The sequence below is a fragment of the Geotrypetes seraphini genome, chromosome 2 (genome assembly GCF_902459505.1).
Source record: "Geotrypetes seraphini chromosome 2, aGeoSer1.1, whole genome shotgun sequence".
In the NCBI taxonomy this organism is placed as follows: domain Eukaryota; kingdom Metazoa; phylum Chordata; class Amphibia; order Gymnophiona; family Dermophiidae; genus Geotrypetes; species Geotrypetes seraphini.
The window spans coordinates 255,977,148-256,004,945 of NC_047085.1; the positions used below are offsets into that span (position 1 = coordinate 255,977,148).

At 46.5% G+C, this 27,798-nt stretch overlaps 1 protein-coding gene across 1 annotated transcript in view; it reads left to right on the forward strand.

Moving 5' to 3' along the window:
- The window catches only part of KDELR3 (KDEL endoplasmic reticulum protein retention receptor 3), a 91,186-nt gene extending 63,605 nt beyond the window's left edge, over positions 1 to 27,581 (forward strand). The window contains exons 3-5 of the mRNA XM_033929431.1: positions 7,231 to 7,389; positions 14,159 to 14,411; positions 25,894 to 27,581. Coding sequence (XP_033785322.1) covers positions 7,231 to 7,389; positions 14,159 to 14,411; positions 25,894 to 25,934 — 453 coding nt within the window. The 3' untranslated portion in view covers positions 25,935 to 27,581. The remainder of the gene's footprint in view (positions 1 to 7,230; positions 7,390 to 14,158; positions 14,412 to 25,893) is intronic.
- The last annotated feature ends 217 nt before the right edge of the window (positions 27,582 to 27,798 follow it).

Below are 27,798 nucleotides of genomic sequence, written 5' to 3' on the forward strand. Positions count from 1 at the left end.
CAAACCCGGCCAGCGCACGCTGGAACAGGCGCTGGGTCGGGTGGCACGTGGCGGAGCGGGCCCGGAAACTAGCAGTGGGGAAGCGGCGCGCTTGAGTGGTGCTATCGCGGCGGTCGCCGACATGCTGGTTGAGCCCGTGCAGGTGGAGGTCCCGCCGGAACCGCTTACTAAAGCGGATATGCAGCGCTGGATAACGGAGGTAAAATCTGAAATTTCGGCTGTGGCGGTGCAGGTCTGGGAAACGGTGCAAGAGCTGCGCACTGATTTGGTAGAGGTGGGCACCAGGGTCGAGGTGGTGGAGGTGCGGCTGGACGGCTGCGAGGAGAAAGTGACTGGGGTGCAAAGATCCTTGGAAACTGCCTCTGCTGACTATCAAATCCTCCTGGACAAAGTTGAGGATCTGGAGAACCGCACCCGGCGTAATAATTTGAGGGTGCGGGGCCTACCGGACTTGCCAGAATTTAAAGACGTGCATGCTACCACCATTAAGCTGCTCAGGTGGCTTTTACAAGATGATACCCTGGAGCTGGGACTGGAGTGGGCACATTGAGCCCTGGGTCCTAGGACCTCTGATCAACCTAAGGATATCGTCCTTTGCCTCCTGAGCTTCACCCTTAAAGAGCAGATCTTCCGCAGAGCCCGGGAGATGGGCACAGTTACCTGGGAAGGCCATAGGTTGGAGTTTTATCAGGACTTGGCAGCGGGCACGCTCCAGAAACGTAGGGCGTTCAGAGAAGTGACTAAAGCATTGCAACGTAGTAATTTGCGCTACCGCTGGACTTACCCTTTTGGGGTGGTGATCACCCTAAATGGAGTCCATACAAAAGTTACTACAGTACGGGAGGCTCGTGGTCTGCTGCAACAAGCAGGTATTGAACTTCCGGAGGAGGTTGCTCCTGCTGGGGGAGCGGTATCTCCCAGGGCGGCGCCTCCCACCCCCTCCCGATGGCAACAAGTGGAGAGGGGATCTCGGGGCGGGAGGGGCGGCCGAGAAGGTGGACCCCCACCGCCCCCCCTTTCAGTTTCTGCCTCTACATCCAGTGCCCCCCATGAGGGATACCAGATGGTGTTTGTGTGTGTGAACCCCTCCTTGGAGCTGGGTGTCTGGACATGAGTAGTGGACTGGTTGTGAGCAGGGGTAGTCCGTGGACTGGCTCTAGGGGGGGGTGGGAAGGGGGAAGATGGAGTGATGTATTGGTATTCTGTGATAGTATGTTGAACTGTGTGGGGAGGGGGGAGTGAGCAGTGTGGTGCGGGAGGGTTTGGGGGTGGGCGGATTGAATCCTGGGGATTGTTGTGGGACTTGTATTTGACAGTTAGTGTGTTGTTGTGGGGTTTGTGTAAGGGGCCAAGGAGATGGATCACTTCCTTGAATGTTGGTGGGAGATCTGTGGACTCTCACTTTGGGGGAGGGTTAGGGGAGGGTAGTGGGAGAATGTGGGGACAAGTTGGTGGGGGTTGGGTTTGCATTGCCATTCTTCCTATTGGATTATGGAGGGATTCCGGTTAGTCTCTTATAATATCAGGGGTCTCAATTCCCCCAATAAGAGACGAGCTTTTTATAGGGAACTGCAGCGCTTGCGGGCTGATGTTTGTTTTGTCCAGGAGACACATCTCCTCCAGTCCCATGAATCACTGGTTAGGGATTCTCGATTTCCTCAGGCCTTCTGGGCTTCCAGGGTGGGCACTTCTAAGAGGGGTGGGGTGGGCATTCTTGTCCGTAAGGGGATTCGCTGTGAGATGCAGAGGGTGATGAGGGATCCTCAGGGTAGGTATATTATGTTGGAGGCTTTGATTGAGGGGGTCTTGTACTCCCTGGTCAATGTTTATGCTCCCAATGAGGGTCAGGGGGTCTTCCTTCGAGAGCTGGTGCCTAGAATTCTCCAGTTTAAGGGGGGGTGCCCTGGTCTTGGGGGGGGATTTTAATCTTACAGTGACTCCTCATTTGGATAATTCGGGGAGGGCAGATCAATATGGGAGGCGAGACCGTAAATTGTTGAGGGAGGCCTTGGCTAATCTGAATGTGGTGGATTGTTGGCGGTGGCTCTATCCATCGGCTAGAGATTATACTTATTTTTTGGGTATCCATTCATCTTATTCTAGAATCGATTATGTTTTTGTGGAGCGGGGACTGCTTCAGAGGGTAGAATCAGCGGGGATTGAGTCCCTAACCTGGTCGGATCATGCCCCGGTGTGGTTGCGGCTTCGGGGAGAGGGTGGTGGCTCGGTACGCAAATTCTGGCGTTTTAATGATAGCCTCCTGGATGATCCGGAGGTGGGGGTGCAGATTGAAGGGTGGATACAGGATTATTTGGATGTGAATGTAGAGTGTGATGCTTCATTGGAAGCGGTTTGGGAGGGATTAAAGGCTACCCTTAGGGGCAGAGTGATAGCCCTGGCCTCGGCCCAGCAACGTAAACGACGGGCAGAGGCGGCGGCTTTGTTGGCTTTGATTGGTCAGTTGGAGGGATTGCACAAGCGTAGCCCTTGGGATGTTGCATTACGTGAACGCTTGTTTCAAGCACGCCGAGATCTTCAGGCTTTAGACATGGAGCATTTGCACCATAATTTGCAGCTTCTCAAACAGCGTTATTTTGAATTTTCTAATAAGGCTAGTCGTCTGGTTGCCCATCGTCTGAAAGTGAGGCAGACACGCAATCAGATCCTCTCGCTGCGGGCGGCCTCTGGTGAGTTGTTGCAGAAAGAGGATGCTATTAGGACCCGTTTTGTGGAGTATTATTCCCACCTATACGCACCGGACACTCCTGGGTCCTTACCGGACCTGGACGCTTATTTGGCTGCGGCGGAGTTGCCCCGGATTGCGCCTGATGATGTGGCACGGTTGGACCGTCCTCTCACATTGGTTGAGGCTCGTGGAGCGTTGCGTTCCATGCCCCTTGGTAAGTCGCCAGGGCTGGATGGTTTTACTGTTCGTTATTATAAACGCTTTCAGGATCTTCTGCTGCCTCCTCTCTTGCGCTTTCTTAACTCCTTGCAAGAGAATAGTGCCCTTCCCTACTTTATGAGATTAGCGGGTGTGACGGTGTTGGCCAAGGAAGGGAAGGACCCCCTGCAATGTGCTTCTTATAGGCCGATCTCGTTGTTGGGGGTTGACACCAAGATTTTTACGCGGATCTTGGCTGACAGATTAATGAGTTGGATCCCTCGGCTGATCCATCCGGATCAGTCGGGTTTTGTATCGGGTAGTTTGTTACTTCGGCCTTGGTTACCTGGCAGGGTGCGGCCGGAGGGTGGCTTGTCCTCGGTGGGTACTTCTTTGAGGGTTTGGAATCAGACCCGGGGTAGTTTACTGCTGGGTAGGCGGCACTCTTGGTATACACCGTTCAGACATAATCCAGATTTTCTACCGGGAAGGGGTGGGGGAGTATTTGCTGATTGGGAGACTAGGGGCTTAGTGTGTGTGGGTCAGTTGTGGGACCCGGTTTTGGGTCGTATTCGACCCTTTCCAGAGCTCCGGGACAGGTTTGGCTTTGGGGTCAGAGATCTGTTTCCTTACCGGCAAGTGGTTCACTATATCGGGACCTCGGGTATTCTGAGGGATCTGAGGGGGGGTAAGACTCCATTTGAGCTGTTGTTAGGACCGGTGCTCAGGAAGGGAGCTCTCTCTGCGATATACAGGTGCCTCAATTGTCGGGGGACCCCACATTCTTATATGAGGGCCTGGGAGGGTGATTGGGGTTCTGATATTTCCTGGGACACCTGGGGGGAGGTCTGGTCAGAGATCTCTTCGGCGGGCATAGCTGCCTTGTTGATCGAGAATGGATATAAGGTTCTTTTTCGCTGGTATTATACCCCTCATGCGGTGGCTCGTTGGCAGGGAGGTGCTAGTGCTCTTTGTTGGAGGGGTTGTGGGGAGGTGGGTACCTATTTCCATATGTGGTGGCAGTGTGGGCGGGTGTCTGGGTTCTGGACTGGGATTTTCTCTCGGGTGTCTCGGATCCTGGATGTCCAAATTCCAGTGGATTGGCGACATGCCTTGTTGTTTTGGCATCAATTAGATCTAGCTTGGGGGGATTCTATGTTCTGTAAGTTGGCCTTCACTGCTGCCAGATTAGCTATTGCCTTCCTATGGAACCAAGTGCTCCCTCCCACGTGGGCCATGGTGGAGCGTCGTTTGCTTACTTGGCAACTTCTTTATCATCTCACAGCCTTATGCCATGGCAAACTCCATGGCTATGCTCATATCTGGCGTAGATTTCGGGCCTCTGTGGGGATTAGTGGCAGGGGGGGACTGGGACATTGAGTTGACTATGAGCCTGGACTAGGGTGGTGGAGATTGGGGGACACCTTTATTTATATCCCTGTTCCAATTTTTTTGTTTTTCTGTTTTCATTTTTCTGGTATTGGCTGCTTCTCGACCTTATTGGGTGTTGTGGGAACTGTGTCTTGTCCCTGGGGGGTGGGTGGGAGGGAGGATTTGACAGTGATTTGGCGGGTTTTGTGGTTGGTTATTCTTGGATTGGGGAGCTGTTATTTGTATTGTTCTTGATTACACTTCGGGTGTTATTTGGAGTGTAGTTGATTGCACTTTATTTTCTTGTTGCTGTATGTTATTGGTTAATGTAATGCTTGAGGTGTATTTCAATAAAAGCTGTTATTTAAAAAATAAAAACAAAAAAAATATATATTGAGTTGTTAGAGCAGGAGAGGAGAAAGGGGATTTTTTCCCATTTGAGATCTGGTTTCTTCACCTTTAGTGTTATCCAAAGAACTTACTGTGCTTCACCTGTATCATACCAGGACTTTAGGAATGTATTTTCCTTTATACCAGAGCTTACCATATTTTCCCTCTTCCTCTCAGTATGTATGTCCGATTCGGCTGACCCTCCCCCCTTGCTCCCTAAAGCAGGAGCGCCAGCGCTTCTCTTGCTGACCAGCCGCTGCCGCACCTGCTTTAGAGGGCGAGGGGGGGAGCATCAGCTGGTTAGTGCTGCTGTCCGGTTCCTACCCTGGCATTCAGTTCCCCCCCCCAGGCATCCAGTTCTCCCGCCTGGCGTCCAGCTTCCCCCTCTTGGCATCTCACTTCCCCCCCCCCCCGGCCTCCCCGCACCGTTTAACTTATAGAAGCAGCCTGCAGCAAGATTGCAATGCCAGCAATGTTTGCACTGCTTCGGAGCTGTTTCCTCTGCTGCGGTCCGGCCCCTCCTCTGACGTCAGAAAAGGGACCAAGTCTTAGAAACTGAGTTATTCAGCTGGCTATTTAATCAAGACGATGCTGATTCAAATACAACAAACGACATCTTTCTATCATTTCATTTGCCAGAGATATACCATTTCAATTAACAAATTATTGTATCTGATAAATAGAACTCAACTGACATTGTTGCCTTGTTCTTCAAGTAAGAGTGCACTAAGACTTGGTCCTTTTTCTTAGATTGCGACCTGTATATACGGTATATAAAATCTTCACACACATACACATACTTTGAATAATATTGTTCTGGAGGGGTAGTATAGGAATGATTATAATTGTTGAGTTTAACAATCAAAATCTCAAGTGGGGAGGGATGACTGCAAACCATACCTTAGGCTTAAGTGTTGCCTAAGGTATCAAGTACATTTGAACTAGCCCTGACCACTACTAGCCCTGCCCTTACTCATGGTAGTAGTTCCACTAGTCTTGATTAGCCTACAGCAGGGGTGTCAAACTCAATCACATAAGGGGCCGAAATCTGAAAAAAAAAGGCATAGTTGCAGGCCAAAATTTTTTTTTTTTTTAGATACTTAGGGGTCCTTTGATTTAGCACGCACTAAATGCGCACCTTAATAAAAAGACCCCTTAGTCATAGCAGAAGTATAGGGTTACAACCTCTCCAACCCCACGCAGGCTCTGTGATGTAAACAAAATAAATAAAAAAGACTTTTCCTCTCTCTTTTAGGTCTTACACAGGCATGGGGGTCAAATTTTGGATTTGGCAGTCTGTTCTGATTTTGTGTGTATGTGTGTGCTCTGGTTGAGGTGGGGGTGAATGAGAGGGTGTTGTGCATTATTATTTAATAATATAACTGCAGGGGCCTGCAGGCAGGTGGGTGTTGAAATAATAAAAAACTGTTCCCTGGAATGCATGAGGCCTCCTGGACACCCCCATTGTAATAAATGAATAGAAAATGGAACGTGTGCCTCTCTTTGTGGGCCACCTTGATCTCTCTCCTTCCCTTTAGGAAACCCCCAAAATACCTTTTGTCATCTGCAGGTCTGCTTGGGACCCGACTCTGCAGGTTCACGCGGCATCATCTGTAGGTTCAGGCGGCCTGCAGAGGATCGCTGGTCAGCAGTAGCGATCCTAGCAGGCCGCCGTAGCCTCAGCTGCATGTTCCCTCTGGCGCGGTCCCGTACATCAGAGGAGGGGCGGGACTGCACTAGAGGGAACGTGCAACATAGGCTACGGCGGCCTGCAGAGGATCGCTACTGCCGACCAGCGATCCTCTGCAGGCCATGTGAACCTACAAATGATGTGGCGCTTGTACCAGCAGGCCAGCTTTGGGGAAAATTTGAAATTGGCTGGCGGGCCAAATTTCAGTACCCCACGGGCCAGAGTTTGACTTGTCTGGCCTACAGGAAGCCTCCTATTGACTTGGGGTTCCTGATGGCTAAGATTGGGACTATTACTTGTAACACATTGAGATCTAATAACTTCACTGTCACTGCACCCTCTCTTTGGAATTCACTGCCTAATCACTTACGAATCGAATCCACGATAAAGCAATTTAAAGCAAAACTAAAAACATTCTTATTTGAAGATGCTTTTGGATAAAACTGTCCATTTCAGGATTAAAACAACCATAGCTTTTACCCTTACCTACTGTTTTATCCTTAAGTGTGCCTTTTTCAAATATTGTAGTTCCATCCTTCTTTCCTAATTGTGTGCAATTAGTATATATGTTTTTGTATGTGTCTACTAACCTAACATGGTTTTGTTTAATATTTTAACTCCAACTGTTTTGTTCCTTTTAAGATATTTCTTTTTTATTACTATTGTACACCGCTTAGAAGCGGTATAAAAAATCTTTTAATAAACTTGAAACTTGAAATAAAGACTTTACCACTGGTTGAAAAAATACCACCCTTGCCTTTTTGGTTTAACTGCCCGTTCTTGAAGGCGAGGTGTTCTTCTGTTCTGCTTCCTAAGATTACTACTGAAATGAGTGCTCAGAGCAATTTAGTGAAATGTGTATCCATAAAATTCTTTCTCACTTTTCCCCCTGCAGGTCATTTATTTGCTGTGCAGTTATATCACCATCTACATGATCTATGGAAAGCTACGAAAGACATATGACAGAGAAAATGATACCTTCCGCTTAGAGTTTCTGCTGATCCCTGTTATAGGGCTTTCATTCTTAGAGAATTATGATTTTATCCCTACAGAGGTAAGAATTGGCATGGAGCTAAAAGCGCCTGTTGGGTGATTGTGTTGGGTCCACATTTATCAGTGTTAACAGAATTACCATTTGTGAGGGTTCCATATTCATTGACACCAACCTATCATCCTTCAGTAGTGCAATCCAAATATTCCAGTTACTGTAGCTTAAAATTTAGCTTCATATGCGTAGGAAGTTCTTGCAGTTCTGTGCACAAGTTTAGGCATCCTAGTTAAATGGGTAAGGCAAGACATTTTTTGGCTAAATCCATGTTGGTTGCATCACATTAAATCATGTCTATTTAAGTGTTCAATAATTTTATTCATTTTTGTTGGGGTTTTCCTGACTCATTTTCCTTTCCATCTCTGTCTTGCCTTCTTCTTCCTTCCTTATATCTGTCTCTGATATTGATACAGAAAATACTGGAAAAGAGAGAAAAAAATATAAATACTAGACTCACCCAAAACAATAGGACATATCCTCTCTTCACATACACACACCCCTCCACAGGAAACTACATAATATGCATATTCTCTGCTCTCTCACACATACCCCTCCCTTAGACATCCACAGAAGTACCAAAATCTTACACAAAACACGGTCCTTAGACTTGGAGCCTGACTGAACAAAGGTGAGCAGCCAAACTTCCTGGTTGACGTAGAATGCGGTCAACAGTGATACATGTTCTGGACTTCCTGCAGGCTGGCCTCAGGAAGGTCCAGGGCAGGATTAACCAATAGGCCAAGTAGGCACGTGCCTAGGGCCCAAAATGTATCACTGACGGGGCCAAAGGTTCCACTTGAACTCCCACACACCAAGCTTTTGCTCATGCTGACACAGAGGATTTCCTCTTGCTTTGAAGGAGCATAGTGATGACTTCAGAAGAGTAGCCCCTAGCCTTCAAGGACGCACGTTCAAGCGCCAGGCCGTAAGACCAAAGCGGTCCAGATCTTGAAGAGCAATTGGGCCCTGCGCGAGCAGCCGCTGATACAAGGAAGACGCAGACCCCTCGCCAAGCTCAACCACACCAGGTCTGCACACCATGGTCTGGGCCAGTCCGGGGCCACAAGGATCACCGGACCTCGGAAGAGGCCACCTGGCACAGAACACGTCATATCATAGGCCACAGGGGAAAGACCTACAGAAGTTCCTCTTCAGGCCACGGTTGAACTAGAGCGTCGAGCCCTTAACTGCCGACCTCCCGTTGGCGGCTGAAGACCCTGTCCGCCTTCCGGTTTCCCTGAGGATGCCATCAGATCGAAGGTGGGATAGCCCCACTGGCTCACTATGGCTGCGAACACCAGCCTGGACAGGGACCAGTCTCCTGGGTCCAGAATCTGATGACTTAGGAAGTCTGCCTGCACGTTGTCTACTCCATCCACATGAGCTGTGGACAAGGCTGTCAGATGCCTCTCTGCTCATGCAAAGAGCATCTGAGCCGCCAGGCTCAGCAGGGGACTTCTTGTGCCTCCCTGCCGGTTGACATAGGCCACAGTCGTCACATTGTCCGAAAACACACGGATGGTCTTTCAGTGGACACATTCTCAAAATCTCAGCAGAGCCAGACGGATCGCTCACAATTCCTGCCGATTGATCGACCATCTGCTCTCCAATGCAGACCACAAGCTCTGGACCGGCACAGACCTGCAAACTGCTCCCCAACCAGAGAGACTCACGTCCGATGACAGGGTCACCCAGTCCAAAACTCACAGAGGGAGTCCTCTGTTCAGAGTAACCGGGTTCAACCACCACAGCATACTGCTGCGTGCCGTCGCCAACCCAGTGCATCCAGCTTAGGATTCCACCGAGTCAGAAGGGACAAAGGAGAGGACGGAGATGAGTTCTTGCCCACGGAATCACATCGATGGACACCACCATGAGACCCAAGACCTACAGATACTACCAGGCCATCGGGGCTGCAACTGCTAAAATGTTCCGAATGGCACTCTGAAGCTTGAGCTTCCTGGGTTCCGGCAGAACACCTGGTTCCTGCCTGTGTGGAACTGGACTCCCAGATACTCCAAGTCCTGCGTTGGCTCAAGATGGGTTTTCTTGAGATGGCCAAGACTTTCCAGTAGATGCACCACCTGGTGAACCGCCAGGCGGCCTTCCTCCAGCGAGGGAGCTCTGATCAGCCAGTCATCGAGGAACGAATGTACGAGCACACCCAGCGATCGCAGATGGGCAGTCATCACCACCATGACTTGGGTGAATAATCTGGGCGCCGACGCCAGCCCAAAGGGTAGCACCACAAACTGGAAGTGTCTCCCGAGTACGTGAAATCTTAGGAACCTCCGATGATCCGGAAAAATCAAGATGTGGAGGCATGCTTCCGTGAGCACCAAGGAAACCAAAAACTCCCCCACTGCCACTGCTGCCACAACGAAATGCCCCATTTCCATCCAGAAACATGGAACTCACAGGAAGGCGTTCTCCGCCTTTATATCCAGAATAGGCATACAAACTTTGGAGTCTTTCTTTGGCAAGATGAAGTATATCAAGGATCTCCTAGAGCCCAAGTCTCTGCTTGGAACGGGCTCTATGATCGACAGCAACTTACATACCATTGCTAGCACCTAGCTGACTCTGTCCGGGATTCCCACAGGAGAAGATAGAAAGAAGTCCAACGGAGGACTGAAAAACTACAGTCGAAGGCCCTCCATGAGCACCTCAAGGTCCCACTGGGCTGAAGTTATCTGCTGCCACTCTAGAAGGAAGGCAGAAAGCCGCCCCCTGATCCGGGGGGAACCGCAAGAGACCTGGCATCATAATTATCTCTTGGGAAGGGCAGAAGGGTGGGAGTTGGAAGACAGTTGGCATGCCACACCTCCATAGCGAGGTCTGGAGAGAGCTCCATAACACTGTCCTGTCACCGGGGGCCTGGCAAACTGAGAAGTGTGCCGGCAGGGATGAAAACTCGGCCATCCTATACCCCTGGCCGGGCAAAGCTCAGTCAGGGAGCACCTTAGGATTACGGTGCTGAACACTGGCTATAAGGTCAACTAGACACTGGCCAAACAAGAGCAAACCTTTAAAGGGTAATCTGCTCAGCATTGCCTTAGATGAGGAATCACCCGACCACTGGTGAATCCACAGCATTCACCGGACGGATAGAGAATAAGCTCCCAGCTTAGCAAAAACTTTTAAGATGTCATAGAGTGCGTCTGACAAATAATTCATCCCAGATACCAGGAAGTTGAGGTCACAAAGGACAACCTCCTCGGGATCCTTGCAGAGCTGAGGCCGGGGCCACAAAGGAAGTGGGTGCTGCAGCTCACACTCCCGCCGCAGCAGAATAAAAAAGATGCATGAAAACAAAATCCACTCGTCTGTCCTGAACATCCTTCAGGACAACCCCTCCATCCGAGGGTAAGAGATACACTTAGTGACCTGAGCCACAGCCAAATCCACCTTTGACAGAACTAAGGGCTTGGTGAACTCCGATGCCATGGGATACAACTGTGCCATGGCCCTAGCACACTTCAGAGGACCCTCCGGGGACTCCCAGATCTGCAAGAGCATTTTTGCCAAATCCACATTGTCTGGAAATGCAGTGGATAGCGGGGACATAGAGCTCATGACTGAACATTCTGCCTGACCCGCTTGGTCTGACTCAAGTTTCAGTGTCCGCAGCAACTCCGAAATACGGTCGGGCAGGCAGCTAAAGAGCCTGCGCACTACCTGGTCATCCCCTAGGTCATGGAACCCACTGTTCTGGGTATCCCAGTGATACGCTAAGTTTGCCACTTCTGCGGAGTCTGCCGAGAAAACATGCAACAGCAAAGGCACAGAAACTGAAGCAAAAGCAGAAGCAATGGCGAGTACCAGATACCTGCTTTCTGGTGCCCCACCAAAGGAACAAATCGACATTCTGGACTCCAAAGGTGGAACAGACTGCTGCACCGGTCTGAGTGGGAGAGACAGGCATAGTCTTTTTTTTTTTTTTTCAGAGAAGCGTGATACAACATATCCACAAATTCTGGCAGAAAATAGTCACCAGCGGCAACAGCTGCTCTGTGGGACTCAGATTTGGAATGCTGAGAAGATTCATGAGATTTTTCCCTGGAACTGCGCTTGCGTTTTGTTTAAGCACTCTCCATGCCCAATTTAGGAGTCCCGGATGCTGCAATTGCATCTCTGGCAGAATTGGAGGAAGGTAGGGCCTCTCCGGAGGAGGTTAATGCAGGATCCACGCACGGCTCACACCCCTCGTGGGCTGCAGCGCACATGAAACACAATTGCAAATCCATCAGCCATCTGCCGCATTTGCAACATGAATCCATGCCATCCTGTCCTGAGGAGGCCATATGTGAAGTTTGGAACAAAAACGAAGCTTCTAAGTCCAAAAAATACACTTTAAAAAAGTTTAATGAAAATCCAAAATAGCCGCTGCGGGTGCCGATTTTGCCCTAAAACGGCCTGGGAAAAACACAGGGAACCTGGAAAAATGGCGATTTTATGATTTTACAGGTGGGGGACCAGGGTATGCAAGGAGACCACCCAAAACCCCGATTTCAGCACCCCCAAAATTGCCAAACTCAGAGGCACACAGACTCCTCAAAGACATGTGCTGCAATGCATAGCAGCCAGCAATATACCGTGGCAAGCAAAGCAATACAGACATGGCAGCCAGCAATACATCGTGCAAGCAAAGGGAGATCAGTAACTCAGGAACTGATAAACTGGGTTTTCAGGTCTTCTGACCACCTCACCTTTCCTGGCACCACAAATAATGACCACCAGGACCTCTCGGGGAAATTAGGAAAGATACGCAATCCGGTTCCGATCCTGGCATACCTCCACGGAACCGCAGCTGCCTGCGCTCTACCCCTTAATGGATAAACCTGAGGCAAGATGGCTTCATATCTGGAGATCCGATCCAATCTGCAGGCAGGCCGGGGGGCTTACTCCAGGTTCTGCTAACAGGGCACACCCCAGAAGCAGACAATATTTAAATAAAAGTCTGCAAACTCCCACCGAAGGATCACTCTCACAGAGTGAATCTGCAGCACTTGGGCAAAATCCGCAATACAGAACAAATAAAAGACTAGAAATTTAAAAATAAATCACAAGCAGAAGACACCGTAACCCATGCAGCAAGGCTGCAGGAACAAACTGAACATCATGGGAATTGTCCAGGGAAGGTGCCCTTAGAGGGAGGAGATAAAGAATTAATTGAGCCCTGCAGCCAAGGCTGGAAAGATTACAAGACCCTATGGTGAAGCTTCCAGTTTATTGTACAAGAAACTACAGTTATCCAGCATCCATCAATCACCATGTGTGCTGGATAACTGAGTTTACTGTACAAACCCTGTTTCCCCGAAAATAAACCCTAGCATGATTTTTAAAGATACTCCTAATATAAGCCCTACCCCCAAAATAAGCCCTAGTTAATATCGACCCCTGAAGCCCTCCTCCGAATGTCCCCGATACTCCCCGACTCCATCCCTGACACTAGTGCTGCCTGATTCGCCAAAAAATTCAGATTCATTAATTCAGCGATCCCCACTCCGGTGAGACCTGACATACCTCCACTCTGAGTTCTCCAAAAACAGCTGCTGTCAATGCTATTTTTGGAAGCCTTGGAGCAGAGGTATGTCAGTCTCACGGTGGGAGGGTCAATGGGGTTCTGCTGCACAAGAAGATGGGAGGGAGGGATTGAAAGATGCTGCACATTGGGGGGTAGGGAGAAAGGAAAGAGGAAGAATTGGGGTAGAGGAGAGGAAGGGAGAGATGATTGTTGTACATGAAAAAAAATAAGACATCCCCCCAAAATAAGCCCTAATGTGTTTTTTGGTCCCAAAATTAATATAAAACACTGTATTTTTGGGGAAACATGGTAGTTACAAGTTAAAACAGGTCATTGTTGGCCATCATTTTGTCCCAAGAGTTGCATTAGACAGTTTAGAAATGAGCTTTACAATTACCATTTCAGTTACTTCAAGGCTGACTCCGTCTTGGCACAGAAATGCTTTTAAAAGTTTCTGAACCTGAGATAGTGGTCATAAGATCATAGTGTAAGTGGTAGTTGGTGCAATATTGGATGGATAAGATAATTTGCCTGGTAGACTTTATATTGTTGCATGCTGGGAATAGTATATACCAGGGGTAGGCAATTCCGGTCCTTGAGAGCCGGAGCTAAGTCAGGTTTTCAGGATATCCACAATGAATATGTATGAGATGGATTTGCATGCACTGCCTCCTTGAGATGCAAATCTATCTCATGCATATTTATTCTGGATATCCTGAAAACCTGGCCTGGCTCTCGAGGATCGGAATTGCCTACCCCTGGTATATACCAATACATTAATTTACTGTAGCTTAAAAGGGCTTACAGTCATTGTTCTATCTAAACTGGATAGGAGTCCTCTCAACTGTACTGCCACCAGGGGTTAGTGCTTTATTATTATGTTTTCAATCACTAAGGTTAGGCAGGCTCTCTGGAGAGGTTGCCTGTTCCTCACTATTAAAAATGTGGTAGTGAAGAAACCCCTGTTGGTGGAGGACTCCCACTCAGCCTTAGAGGGAACAGTACTTAACATGGGGCACACCGAGGTATTCCATGGTAAGTTTCAAAAGTGTGCAAGATAGGTGCTAAAAACTGGGGGTTTTTTGGGCCAAGAGGGCATGTGTGGGGGTGGAGAGAGAGCTTTGCTGCACAAATCAGTGCACTGGCATTTCCATGCATTAACAGATAAGCTGGAGTACATAACAATGATAAGATAACAGTTATAAGCTCAGAACCAAGTTCTGAACTCTCTTACTCCCTCTGCCCCAGCTCCTGTGGACGTTCTCAATTTACTTGGAAGCAGTGGCCATTTTGCCTCAGCTATTCATGATCAGCAATACGGGGGAAGCTGAAACCATCACTACCCACTACCTGTTCTTCCTGGGCTTGTATCGAGCCCTCTACCTGGCTAACTGGATCTGGCGCTACCACACAGAGAAATTCTACGATCAGATTGCCATCATATCTGGAGTAGTGCAGACAATCTTCTACTGTGATTTCTTCTATCTCTACATTACAAAAGGTGAGAGTTAAGTTATGGAGTGGTGACAATATACAACCAAGGGTCAGAGGTTTTACATTATAATCCTGCATGAGCTGGAAACTGTTGACCTCTCCAAGGCTTGGATTGCAGAAAGTAATTAGTCACTAACAGTGACGGCACCATGGGTGTAATTCTATAAAGCAATGGTTCTTAAACCTGTCCTGGGGGACCTACAACTAGTCAGGTTTTCAAGATATCCCTAATGAATATGCATGAGACATAGCATATAATAGAGGTGACAGGCATGCAAATCTACCTCATGCATATTCATTAACCACCCACTTTAAAAAAAAAAAATTTTTAAACCTACATATATGAATAGCCTTACATTTATGTCAAATTGCTTTACTGATAGATAACTTTTTTTCATTTAAATATACAAGGGTTCTTCAAAAAGTTTCCATACTTTCATATTTTCATGGGAAATGGTTGAGGCAGGAGAAGTAGTAAGAGGGTGTGTCATGTGACTAGTAAGTAAGGGTAATTTGCTGTTGAGATATTTAATAAATAGTGTTTAAAAAATAAAAGTGCAGAAACATTTTGAAGATCCCTCATATTACTTATTTATTTTAAATTGTTTATAACCTGCCTATCCACAAATCTAAGCGGGGGAACAAAAATAACATATTAAATACTATAAACAAATACTGTATTATAAAACCAAATACAAATATTATAATCAAATTGCATGTGTCCACTATCTCAAAAGTAGATTAAAAGTCTAATATATTGCACACAGATTGGCTTAAATACGATAAATGTCTCGCTTTTGTATCAGCCAATTTGGAGGCATTGATGAAGTAACTTTGGAGCAGATAAGTTGTATAGCCAAGGAAGGGCTGCATACGGTAACCTTTGAATGTCTGGAACAGAGGCAATTTGCCCGATATGAAAGAGAGACATTTACCATATTTAAGCCAATCTGTGAGTAAGATATCCCTAATACACAGAGATATCTTGAAAAGCCGACTGGCCGGGGGACCTCCCAGGACAGCTTTAAGAACCACTGGTATAAAGGGCACCTATTTTCAAGCACCTAAAGCAGAGCTACTCAATTCCAGTCCTTGAGGTCCACAGGCAGGCCAGGTTTTCAGGATATCCACAGTACATAAGCATGAGAGATTTGTATATCAAGAAAGCAGTGATGGAAATCTCTCTCATGAAGTCATTGTGGATATCCTGAAAACCTGTCCTGCCTGGGGACCTCAAGGACTGGAATTGAGTAGCCCTGATTTACAGCATGCTTGCCAACAGCCTATTCTATAAAGAAAGGAGGCACCTAATTTCAATAGAGAATATTAGGGTAACCAGGTCTTTTATTTCAAGTGTGAGCACTTATGGTGCAAATGCACATGCCTACATTGGGGACATATGTGTATAAGTTATTCTATAGTAGTTTACACAGGTAAATGTTTGGCCTGCCCAGAGTCCACCCATATGAATGCCTGCTGAAGTAGGCTGCTGTCGGAGCCTACACCGAGATAGAGACCTCACACTCTATATACTGGTATTAAGCAATAGGTATATTTATTAACAAATCAGTAACAGCTTACAAGAATAAATCATTCAGCATATAGAGTAACAGAATGTGATCTTCAGGCCTGAGGATCCTCTGATGTCTGTTCTACTTACTTCTGCTTAAAGGCCTATTTTTATACATTTCTTGGTGGCTAGCACCACGTTGGTCTAAATCACATGATACATCTTTATTGGTTCTTTTCCTATACGTCATTAAATCTGTAATTCATTTATTGGTTTATACATTTGTGTCACGCTGTACGTCTGTTCAGTTTACCGTAAGGCCTATCCTTTTCCCGCAAGTGTCCCTTTAATCTACCATATCAGCAACTTCTGAGCCTGATCCCTCCGCCCTGTTATCACAAGACACATTTTACAAAATGCAATTCTCGAGAATTCTCTTCTTGACCATGAGATGTGTTCATCATAACAGGTGTGAGGCTCTGTTGCCATGCAAAAAGAGTCAAGTATTGCTGGTTTGTTTCCTCTTCATAAGTTTCACTTAGGCCAGTAGGTTATTTCCCAATTAGTACGTGATAGCTGGCAAGTGGAGTCAGAAATGTCTTTTTAGTTTATTAATATATTTTGAGTTGTTAGAGCAGGAGAGGAGAAAGGGGATTTTTTCCTCATTTGAGATCTGGTTTCTTCACCTTTAGTGTTATCCAAAGGACTTACTGTTCACCTGTATCATACCAGGACTTTGTGAATGTATTTTCCTTCATTCCAGAGCTTACCGTATTTTCCCTCTTCCTCTCACTGCCTGCAAAGTACAAACCATTATAGAGCTGAACACAGTTAACTGCCTTTATGAAGAGATTCACCCAAGGTGTTCACATGCTTGTGTAAATGACCGGAACACTGGCATTTACATGTATTTTTGCCACCTATAGAATTACCCCTCTATCAGAGATCCTCAAATTCAGTCCTTGAAGTCCACAGCCCTGGTTTTCAGAATGTCCACAATGACTATGTAGAAGATCTATTTGCATTCGCTGCTTCCATAAAAAAGATCTCATGCCTATTCATTGTGGAAATTCTAAAAACCAGACTGGGTTGTGGACCTCAAGGACTGGATCTGAGGGCCCCTGGCACCCAGGTATTAAAAACCTTTCCATTCAGGAGCAGTCGCGCACTATTACAACCACTGTTACAGTGAGCGTATATGACCGCAGTAAACATAGGGGTCGCGTTTGAACCTAGAAGCATTAGCACTTTTGCCTCAACAAGAGTAAATTCAGGGGCCATTTTACTAAGTTGCGGAAAAATCTAGGCATAATGTGGGCCTTTCCTACATTTTTAAACTGACTGAACAAGGCATTTTGTAGGGCTTTTTTCTGCCGTATTAACTGCAGGTGGTACACTAAAGTTACCTATAGTACGTTGTACACATAAAGAATTAATACAGGCACAGTTAGAAGGCACTAAAATGCTCCCATGTTAATCCTGCCCTGACACACCCTTTCCAAAACAACAGGCCTGATATTGAAATTGCGGGAGGCAGCCCAGCTACCTCCCGTGGTCAGCAGCAAACCCGGATAATCAATGCCAAGGCCATAGCAAGGGAGTTTGACACCCGGCATTGCCACACTGTGCACTCCATCACTCTTTCCTGCTGCTCAGGCACTCCTACATACCTCTTGAAAGGTTCGTCAGCACGAGAAGCATCTTTCACCCGCTGCTTGCTCTGGCAAGGGCTCCCTTATGATGTCATATCCTGGTTCCAGGTCCAGGAAGTGATGTCAGAAGGAAGCCGACACCAGCATGAGCAGCAAATAGAAGATGCTGCTCGAGCCTGCGAACGTTTACAAAGGAACATAGGGGTTGAGAGGCAGCATCCCCCGCGAAGATGGTGATTGAGGCAGTCTGCCCCTCCCCCTCCCTTACTACACCACTGGTCAGGGCTGTATCTGGCCACTGGCACTGAATATCCGGGTCAAGGTTCAGTGTCTCGCACTTAGCCAGCCGATTTTCATCAGCTGGCCGGCTAAAGCTAACGGCCACAGATAGCCAGTCTCCTTTCTAGCTGACTATCTCCTGATGAATATTGGCAGTTAGCAGGCCAGGAGCCATTCGCTGCCGGCTAAGTCCGGCTTGAATATCAGGGGCAATATTTCTAAAAACAGGCAAAATACTGCAGAACTCATAATGCATTCTGTAATAGTCTATTTGCAGATGCTAATTGCACATTAACCCCCAAATTCTGTATATGACCCCCATAAGTTGTGCACATAAATTGATACGCACAGCCAATTTAAGCACATAACTTGTTTAACAAGACCAATTGGGAACAATAATTGGCAATTAACACATCATAACTGATGCTAATTGATACTAATTAGAAGCTATGTGCACAACTTGGTAGGTGTATTCTATAATGTGGGTGCATTACAGTTCTAGTGCATGAATCTGAAAAGGGGATGGCCATGAGGAGCATGGGCAGAGCGTAAGTGTTCCTAATTGGGCACTATATATATATATATATATATATATATATATATATATATATATATATATATATATAAAAATAATGAGGCCCTAAGGGGTAAATTCTAGAAACAGCACTTAAATTTAAACACCAGTAGATGTCCTACTGGTGTTCGTTAATTAACAAATGCTGTTTAAAGTGGCAAACCCCCCCCCCACACACACACACCACCATTAAAGCACCTACCGATGCCTAAATACATGTTGAAATTAGAGAATGACATGGGGACAAATTTTTCCCCGTCCCCGCAGGAACTCATTTTCCTGTCCCGCCGAGTTCTATTCCTGTCCCTGCCTCATTCCTGCAAGCACTGTCCTCATCTGCACAAGCCTCAAACACTTTAAAATCATAAGTGTTTGAGGCTTGTGTGGTTAAGGCAGAGCTTACAGGAATGGGACAGGAACACTAATGACAAAACTCACAGGGACAGGGCATTTGAATTCCTGCGGGGACTAGCAAAATTTGTCCCCGTTAGTGCTGCCCGATTCGCAATGCGAATTGATTCACGATTCACTTTTGGGTGAATTGATTCGAATCGATTTGTTTTGGCTCACATTATAATTCTGGGTCACATTGTACTTCTGGGTCTAAGGGGAGTACACATTGTTATTCTGGATCCAGCAAGAGAACACATATTGCACATTGTACTAAAGGAGTTCAAGTAGCCCAAGCGGGAATACCCCCACAGGGTACACACATTTCTGAGTCTGGGATAGGAACACACTGTAGTTCTGGGTCTGGGGAGTACGGGATAGGTGCACGTTGTAACTCTGGGTCTAGGGAAAGTACAAAACATGTGAATAATGCTAAAGGTGTCCAAGTAGCTCAAGCGGGAACATCCCCACTGAGACCTAACAAACATACAACATGGAGGGCTATTTACGTAAACGCCCACAGTCTGGGAAACAAGATCCTGGAATTAGAAACAGAAATGAGGAATGCCGACCTGGATGTGGTGGCGATATCTGAGACCTGGCTCATGGACTCCCATGGGTGGGACATGGTCATACCGGGTTACAACTTGCTTCGCCGGGACAGGGAGGGCAAAATGGGAGGAGGTGTAGCATTATATACTAAAGATGACATTACGGTCACCAGAATCACAGATGTCCACTACACTGGGGAATCCCTTTGGGTAAATTTGGACAGAGGGAAGGACAAATGCCTGTATCTTGGCATTATTTACAGACCCCCAAAACAACAGGATGACCTGGATATGGAATTGATTGGAGATATAGAGAATATCACCTTGCGTGGGGACACAGTATTGTTAGGTGACTTCAACATGCCTGATGTTGATTGGGGCACACTTACCGCTGCTTCCGGCAGCAGCAGGAGGTTATTAAACTCCTTGAAGGGAGCACATCTCAGGCAATTGGTGTTGGAACCAACAAGGGATCAGGCAATACTGGACCTGTTACTTACCAATGGTGAAAGTGTCACAGAAGTCTCGGTGGGAGACACATTGGCCTCCAGCGACCACAACATGATATGGTTCAATCTTGGGAAAGGCTTCAATAAATCTGCAACACTAACCAAGGTCCTCAAATTCAAGGACACAAACTTCCAAGAGATGGGTGACTTTGTTCACCAGATGCTTCAAAGCTAAGCAGAAACCGATAGTGTGGAAGAAATGTGGTCGACTTTGAAAGCCACCTTAAAGGAAGCAACGAACCGTTATGTTAAGCTGGTAAGTAAACGCCGTAGAAACAATAAACCACAGTGGTTCACTGCAGAGATTTCGGAACTCATAAAGGAGAAGAAAAAAGCATTCATCTCTTACAAACAATCAGGGAAACAGGACTCTAGGGAAGTCTATCTGGCCAAGTCAAAAGCCGTCAAAACAGCAGTTAGGGAGGCCAAATTCCGCATGGAGGAGTCTCTAGCGAAGAACATCCAGAAAGGAGATAAATCCTTCTTCAGGTATATCAGTGACAGAAATAAGAACTCAGGCGGGATAGTACGTCTTAGGAAACCAGACGGAGACTATGTAGAAGCGGACTCGGAAAAAGCCCAACTGTTAAATGAATATTTCTGCTCAGTCTTCACCCACGAGGCGCCAGGACTCGGCCCTCAGCTACAGACAAGGGTTGACGCAGATGATCCATTTAGTAATTTCGAGTTTACACCCAGTGGTGTCTATGCGAGCTGTCAAAGCTTAAGGTTAACAAGGCAATGGGGCCTGACAACCTACACCCCAGGGTGCTCAGGGAGTTGTGTGATGTCTTGGCGGAACCGCTATCCGCGCTCTTCAATCTCTCCCTTAGTACGGGTAATGTCCCGTTGGACTGGAAGACGGCTAACGTCATTCCACTCCACAAGAAAGGCTCCAAGATGGAGACAGCAAACTACAGACCGGTGAGTCTCACATCAATAGTGTGCAAACTAATGGAAACTCTAATCAAACGCCAATTGGATACGATCCTGAACGAGGAGAATCTACAGGATCCCCGTCAACATGGATTTACTAAGGGGAGATCCTGCCAATCCAACCTGATCAGCTTCTTTGACTGGGTGACAAGGAAGCTGGATGTTGGGGAGTCCCTGGACATCGTATACCTGAACTTCAGTAAAGCATTCGATAGCGTACCACACCGCAGGTTGCTGATCAAGATGAGTTCTATAGGATTGGGTGACACATTGACGAAATGGGTTGGGAACTGGCTTAGAGGTAGGCTTCAGAGGGTAGTGGTGAACGGCACCCCCTCCGAAATGACGGAGGTAATCAGTGGAGTACCGCAGGGCTCGGTCCTGGGCCCGATCCTATTCAACATCTTTATAAGAGACTTGGCAGAAGTGCTGCGAGGTAAAATAACATTATTCGCCGATGACGCCAAACTAAGCAATGTAATGGGCAAAAGCACAACAGATATAAATTCAATGTCCGACAACATGATGCACGACTTACTCCTACTGGAGCACTGGTCTAGGTCCTGGCAACTCAGCTTCAATGCCAAAAAATGCAGTCATGCACCTGGGCAGACAAAATCCATGCAAGACTTACACCCTTAATGGCGAGATCCTAACAAGAACTGAAGCAGAACGAGACTTAGGGGTGATCGTCAGTGAGAACATGAAGACTGCAATCAAGTGGAGCAAGCTTCATCCAAGGCAAGGCAAATCATAGGTTGCATACGCAGGAGTTTCGTTAGCCGTAAGCCTGAAGTCATTATGCCATTGTATAGATCCATGGTGAGGCCCCACCTGGAATACTGTGTGCAATTCTGGAGGCCGCATTACCGTAAGGATGTGCTGAGACTGGAGTCGGTCCAGAGAATGGCCACCAGGATGGTCTCGGGACTCAAGGATCTCCCGTACGAGGAACGGCTGGATAAGTTGCAGCTGAACTCACTCGAGGAACGCAGAGAGAGGGGTGACATGATCGAGACATTCAAGTATCTCACGGGCCTCATCGAGGTGGAAGAAGATATCTTCTTTTTCAAGGGTCCCGCGGCAACAAGGGGGCATCCATGGAAAATCAGGGGCGGAAAACTGCACGGGGACACCAGGAAATTCTTTTTCACTGAAAGGGTGGTTGATCGCTGGAATAGTCTTCCACTTCAGGTTATTGAGGCCAGCTGCATGCCTGATTTTAAGGCCAAATGGAATAGACACGTGGGATCTATTCACAGAGAAAGGTAGGGGAGGGTCATTGGGGTGGGCAGACTAGATGGGCCGTGGCCCTTATCTGCCGTCTATTTCTATGTTTCTATGTTTACCAATTCATCGGCCCCCTTGCTAGGAACCCGTTCGGGCTTTCCCTCTGCCACCGGCATCCTTCCATCTAATGTAACTTCCGGTTTTGCAAAACCAGAAGTTACATCAGAAGCAAGGACTCTGGTGGTAGAACCGGTGGTAGACCGAACGGTGGTAGACCAAACGGGTCTCTGCATGCAGATCAGCGGCAGCAAGGCTCTCTCCTCCCCAGCTGGAAGTATTTCTCCTCTCCTCCCCGGCCAGGCAAAAGCGGCGGTAGCAAATGCAATTCACTACCCTGCCGCTACTCCAGGTTTCTTTTCTTGGCCGCCCAAGCGGAAACAGGAAGTTTTCACTGAGGGCGGGCCACAGAGGAGAGAAGACGCAAGGAGTGGCAGCAGGAGTGGATCGCTAAATCACAACCGCCACCGGCAATATGTTGTAACGTCAGAATAAAGGTAGATGGGGGAGAGGGGAGATGGACTTGGGGGAGTTGGTGGACTGGAGAAGGAGAGATGAGGAGAAGATGGATGGGAGAGATGAACTTGGTGGAGAGGGGAAGATGGATGGTGGAGGGGGGAAATGGACTTGGGGGAGATCATGGAGAGGGGAGAATGAGGATAGAATAATGGATCTAAAAACAGGAGGAGAGAGATGGTGGACAATGGGATTTAGGGAGGGAAGGAACAGAAAGGGACAGAAGTTGGACACAAGGGATGGTGTAGAGGGGGGATAGAGATACTGGATAGGAGGGTAGTTAGAAAGAGAAAGGAAGAGCTGGTGGGGAAGGAGGGAGAGATGCTGGATGAAAGGGTAGTTGAGAAAAGGAGAGATGGTAGATCTGGGGATGGTGGGGTCCATCGCTGCAGCTATGGGAATAGAGATGAAAAAAAGGAAAGATGCCAGACCTCCAGGGGAGGGAAGGGAAACGGAAGGGGAGGACAGAAATGGAAGATGGATGGTTAGCAAGGAGAAAGAAGAAAATGACAAATGGGCAAGAGACCCTGTGAAGCGAGTTATCAGAAGACGTTTGTCGCAAAGCCTGGGACCAAAATAATTTGAATAATGACCAGACAACAAAAGATAGAAAAAATAATTTTATTTTCTGTTTTGTGATTACAATGTGTCAGATTTGAAATATGTATTCTGCCAGAGCTGGTATTAGACCACAAACATGAGCTAGGATTTAAGAGAGAGGAAAAGTCTTTTTTGTTTACACAGCACCAGTGTGGGTAGGAGAGGGCAAAGGGGGTGGAGTGGGTGAAGAGTCTATAAAAGAAACCCACCAAGATGTTTGAAAAAAGCACCCAATTTGGCAGGAAAATCGAATCAAAAAATCAATTCAATAGGCTGAATCAAATCAAAACTTTGTTTCCTGAATCGGGCAGCACTAGTCCCCGTGTCATTCTCTAGCTGGAATCACACTTACGTAGATTCTTTAGGCCACCTAATGCCATTATGGGCATGTCTAATACCAGAAATAGTATTACGTGGCCTAAAGCACCTATGTAGGTGTAATTCACGACCAATAAAGATGTCAGAAATGTAGGCCTGGAAAACCCTGACCTAAATTTCTGGTGCCTACCTTTCGCTGAGGTGCAATTCTCTATAGGGTACCATCACGCAATTGACATTCAATCAGTGGTCACTTTTTAAGCAGCCGCTGATATCGATGCCCTTTAGAGAACTCAAGCCTAAGGGCTTTAACACCCTTTATTAAACCAGCCCCTCAATTCTAGTTCAGCCAATGTCTTAATACTGAGACAGCATGGACAACACACCCCACCTGAAAGCTTCTATGCCAGTGGTTCCCAACCCTGTCCTGGAGGACCACCAGCAAGTTGGGTTTTTGGGATAACCCTAATGAATATGCATGAGAGAGATTTGCATATAATGGACTCTTGCAGCTTATTCCCTCCTTGGTTGGTTCTGCGGAATTGCGGCAAGATAAGACAAATGATGGGTTGTATCCGTAGAGGTTTTGTCAGCAGGAGACCTGAAGTCATAATGCCGCTGTACAGATCCATGGTGAGGCCTCACATGGAGTACTGTGTTTAATTCTGGAGACCACACTACCGTAAGAACGTGCTGAGGATCGAGTCGGTTCAGCGAATGGCCACCAGGATGGTCTTGGGGGCTAAAGGATCTCACATATGAAGAAAGACTAAAGAAGTTGCGGCTGTACTCACTTGAGGAACGAAGAGAGAGGGGAGACATGATTGAAACGTTTAAGTACATCACGGGTCGCATCGAGTCAGAAAATGATATCTTCTGTCTCAGGGGACCCTCGACCACCAGAGGACATCCGCTGAAAATCAGGGGAGGGAAGTTTCATGGAGACTCCAGAAAGTACTTCTTCACCGAAAGAGTGGTGGATCAGTGGAACAGGCTCCCACTGCAGGTGATTGAGGCCAACAGCATGACGGATTTTAAGAGCAAATGGGATGCTCACATGGGATCTTTAAGGGAGTGAATTCAGGGGGGCGGATACTTGGAATGGGCAGACTTGGTGGGCTATAGCCCTTTTCTGCCATCATTTTCTATGTTTCTATGAGTGCCAATATCGTGTCTTATGTTGTGCTTATTTCCCAACATGGTCTCTTTTTGGTGGGAGGTATTTCCTCAGATCTTTGTTGTCGGTGTCATCAAGCCTCAAATACTTTCATATATTCTTTTTGGACCTGTCCCCAGCTTGTTCAATATTGGCGGGCTCTTTTTCGGTATCTTGTGGATATCCTCCAGCAACCACTTCGGCTACATCCCTTAGGTGTTCTTCTGGGGCAGGTTTCCCTGTTAGGGGTCTGGGGTAAGGGTCCTCATCTATGGGTTCTCAAATCTTGTATTGTAGGGGAAAAGTGCATCTTACAGCATTGGACATAGGAGACATCGCCTTCCTTCTGGCATTGGCGCAATCATCTTCATGAGTTATTGTTATGGGGATTCTGGGATCTTCATTTGACTTTTAGGAAATCAAAACTTTTTTATTCTGTATAGGACCCCTATATACAATCATTGCCTCATCGTGTGTGCAGCTCTCTCAATCATTTGGGGGATACGGCCGTTCCTCCTATTGGGGGGATTTGATATGGTGGTTCTGACTGGTGCACGCACACACTTTCATGCTTCTTTCTTTTTCATTGCATCACTGGGGGGGAGGGGGGTTTGGGTAGGTGGGCGAGGGTTTGGGAGGGCCGAGAATTAATGGTCTAAGAAGGGGTTCATAATAACCCAGGGTCCTGGTGTGTTATAATGTTTTGTTGGGTTATTCCTCTGTTGGGCTTGTCCAAGAGTTATTTATTCTTTTTGTATAGTCATGGCCTAATCTCTTTATTGTTCACATCTCTTGAGGTTGTGGGGGGAGATTGGATTGTTGTTATATTATGTACTTTTTACAATTGTATTTTCATTCTTGCAGTGTCAATATTTCTGCATTATTCTGATATTTCAATTTGAAATTGATGCAGGACTTTAGATGTTCTTTGTATTAGCTATATTCCTAAATTTGTCATTGGTGATTATATTTATTTTTTTGTATCAATAAAAAAAAAAATTGTTTGATCATAATGGAGGTGACAGGCATGCAAATCTGCTCCATGCATATTCATTAGGGCTATCCTGAAAACCTGACAGGCTAGTGATCCTCCAGGCCAGGGTTGGGAACCACTGCTCTATGCAGTCCATCTCGTGCATAAGAGAACTTCAAGCATGTGCAGCATCTTTAAATCTCATTGTACACTGTTTTCTTTATTGTTTCCCCTGCAGTTCTCAAAGGGAAGAAACTCAGCCTGCCGATGCCCATCTAAAAATCGTGCTACTGCTCACAACTGGGGCTGCAAGATAACGAGACACTGTACCGTTTTCAGCTCAGACCTACTTGGACTTGTTTCTCCTGATGTGACTGCGTTCAAATTTGTTTAAATTTGATATCACACTGAATGGGACACGGTCTCAGCAGTTAACAGTAAAATATACCTACAGTTAACAATAAAACATATCCAATCATGCTGAGCAAAGGGGATGGAGTAGAAATAAAAGTGGAGATTATCAATGGAAAAACAGTTTGTTCAACTTGTACATAAACAGATAACTGGCTGTAAACAAACCACTGCAGATTATTGTAGTATCCAAGACCTCAAACACCCAAGACACTACTAGAACATATTTTGTGTCCTTACTGGGATTCATCATTGATCTTGTTTCAAAATGTATTTATTTAGTGCAAGCAAAACCCAAATTCACCCATGTGGTGCTATAATTAATATTAAGGAGAGCACTTAGCTTGTGGCCCGACGGCTATCCAGCCGTTTCACTGGCAAGTTTCCTCAGGGGCTGATGCTCTTTAAAATAACATTTATTATCTTTACTTTTCTTTACCTGGTATTCACAGAGGCTCTCCTGAGTGGCACTAAATCACTCACAATTAACTTATAGACAGAACCCATGGTATAGCCAGACCTTTCTTTTTTTTGTATGGGAGAGAGGTTGAGCCCAAAATGCATGGGTGGGCATAAAATTTAACCCTGCTCCTTGCATTCTACTCTCCCACTCATTTTTCTACCCTGATCTCCTTGTCCCATGTTAACCCAATTCTTACTCTAAATACCTAAACCAGAGAGACTATCCTGAAGCCCCGCCATCTATCTAAATAAATCCTCCTGGTAGCCAGAAACTCCCCAATGCTGGTAGTCGGCAGCACGTTCCATGGGTTGTCAACTGCACACTCCTCCTCCCCCCCCCCCCCTCAACCAAGATCAGTTTTTGCACCTGTGCAAAAACCAGAATAGTAGCCAATGGAAAGTAAAGCTGACCATGAGTGTTGTGACATTTCTGGCTGGCAGAAGAGGACCTCTTCTGCTGGAGAGGCTTGGGGATCCCCACTAGTGATAGCAACAGGCCACAAAACACTTCCTCTTGCATCCCTCTCTGTGTGTAACAGCCCCTCATGCCACATGCTTTGCTGCACTGTGAACATTTTGTCTAGCAGTTAGTAACATAGCATAGTATATGACAGCAGATAAAGACTTGAACGGTCCATCTAGTCTGCCTAACAGTCACATTCATTATGAATATTCAAGATTAAATTGTTTTTCATTGGCATTTCTAGGACATAGACTGTAGAACTCTGCCTGGCACTGGCCTTATATTCTAACTACTGGAGTTGCTGTCAAAGCCCACTCAGTTAGGATTCCTAGTTTTCACCCAGGTGGCCCGGGTTCGACTCCCGGTATGGGAACATCCATACATTTTACAGCATTGTGTATGCCTTTCAGCGCTATCGAAATGATGAATAATAGTAGTAGTGCTATAATTTTAAGAGTTCCCCTCCATACACTTTTTTACTTTGAAGTTTTTATTTTATTTTAACAATATTCTGATAATTGTAAACTGTTTTTTGTATGTTTTTTATAAACAGTATATCAAAGATTAAATAAACTTGGAACCTAAATACACTTCACTTCCCCAAGGACATGCTGGAAAACAGGTGTGTGTTCCAAAAAAGGCTCTAATGCAAGAACCTGCAACAGCACAGAAGATTGTCCTGTAGGAATTGACATACAGAAACACCATTTACACAAAATAGAGACAAGATTCATACAGCTGTATTGTCCACAGAGAAACTGGATTCTTTTATTGATTGCAACACACTTTTCTTCTGTTGTTTTGGAC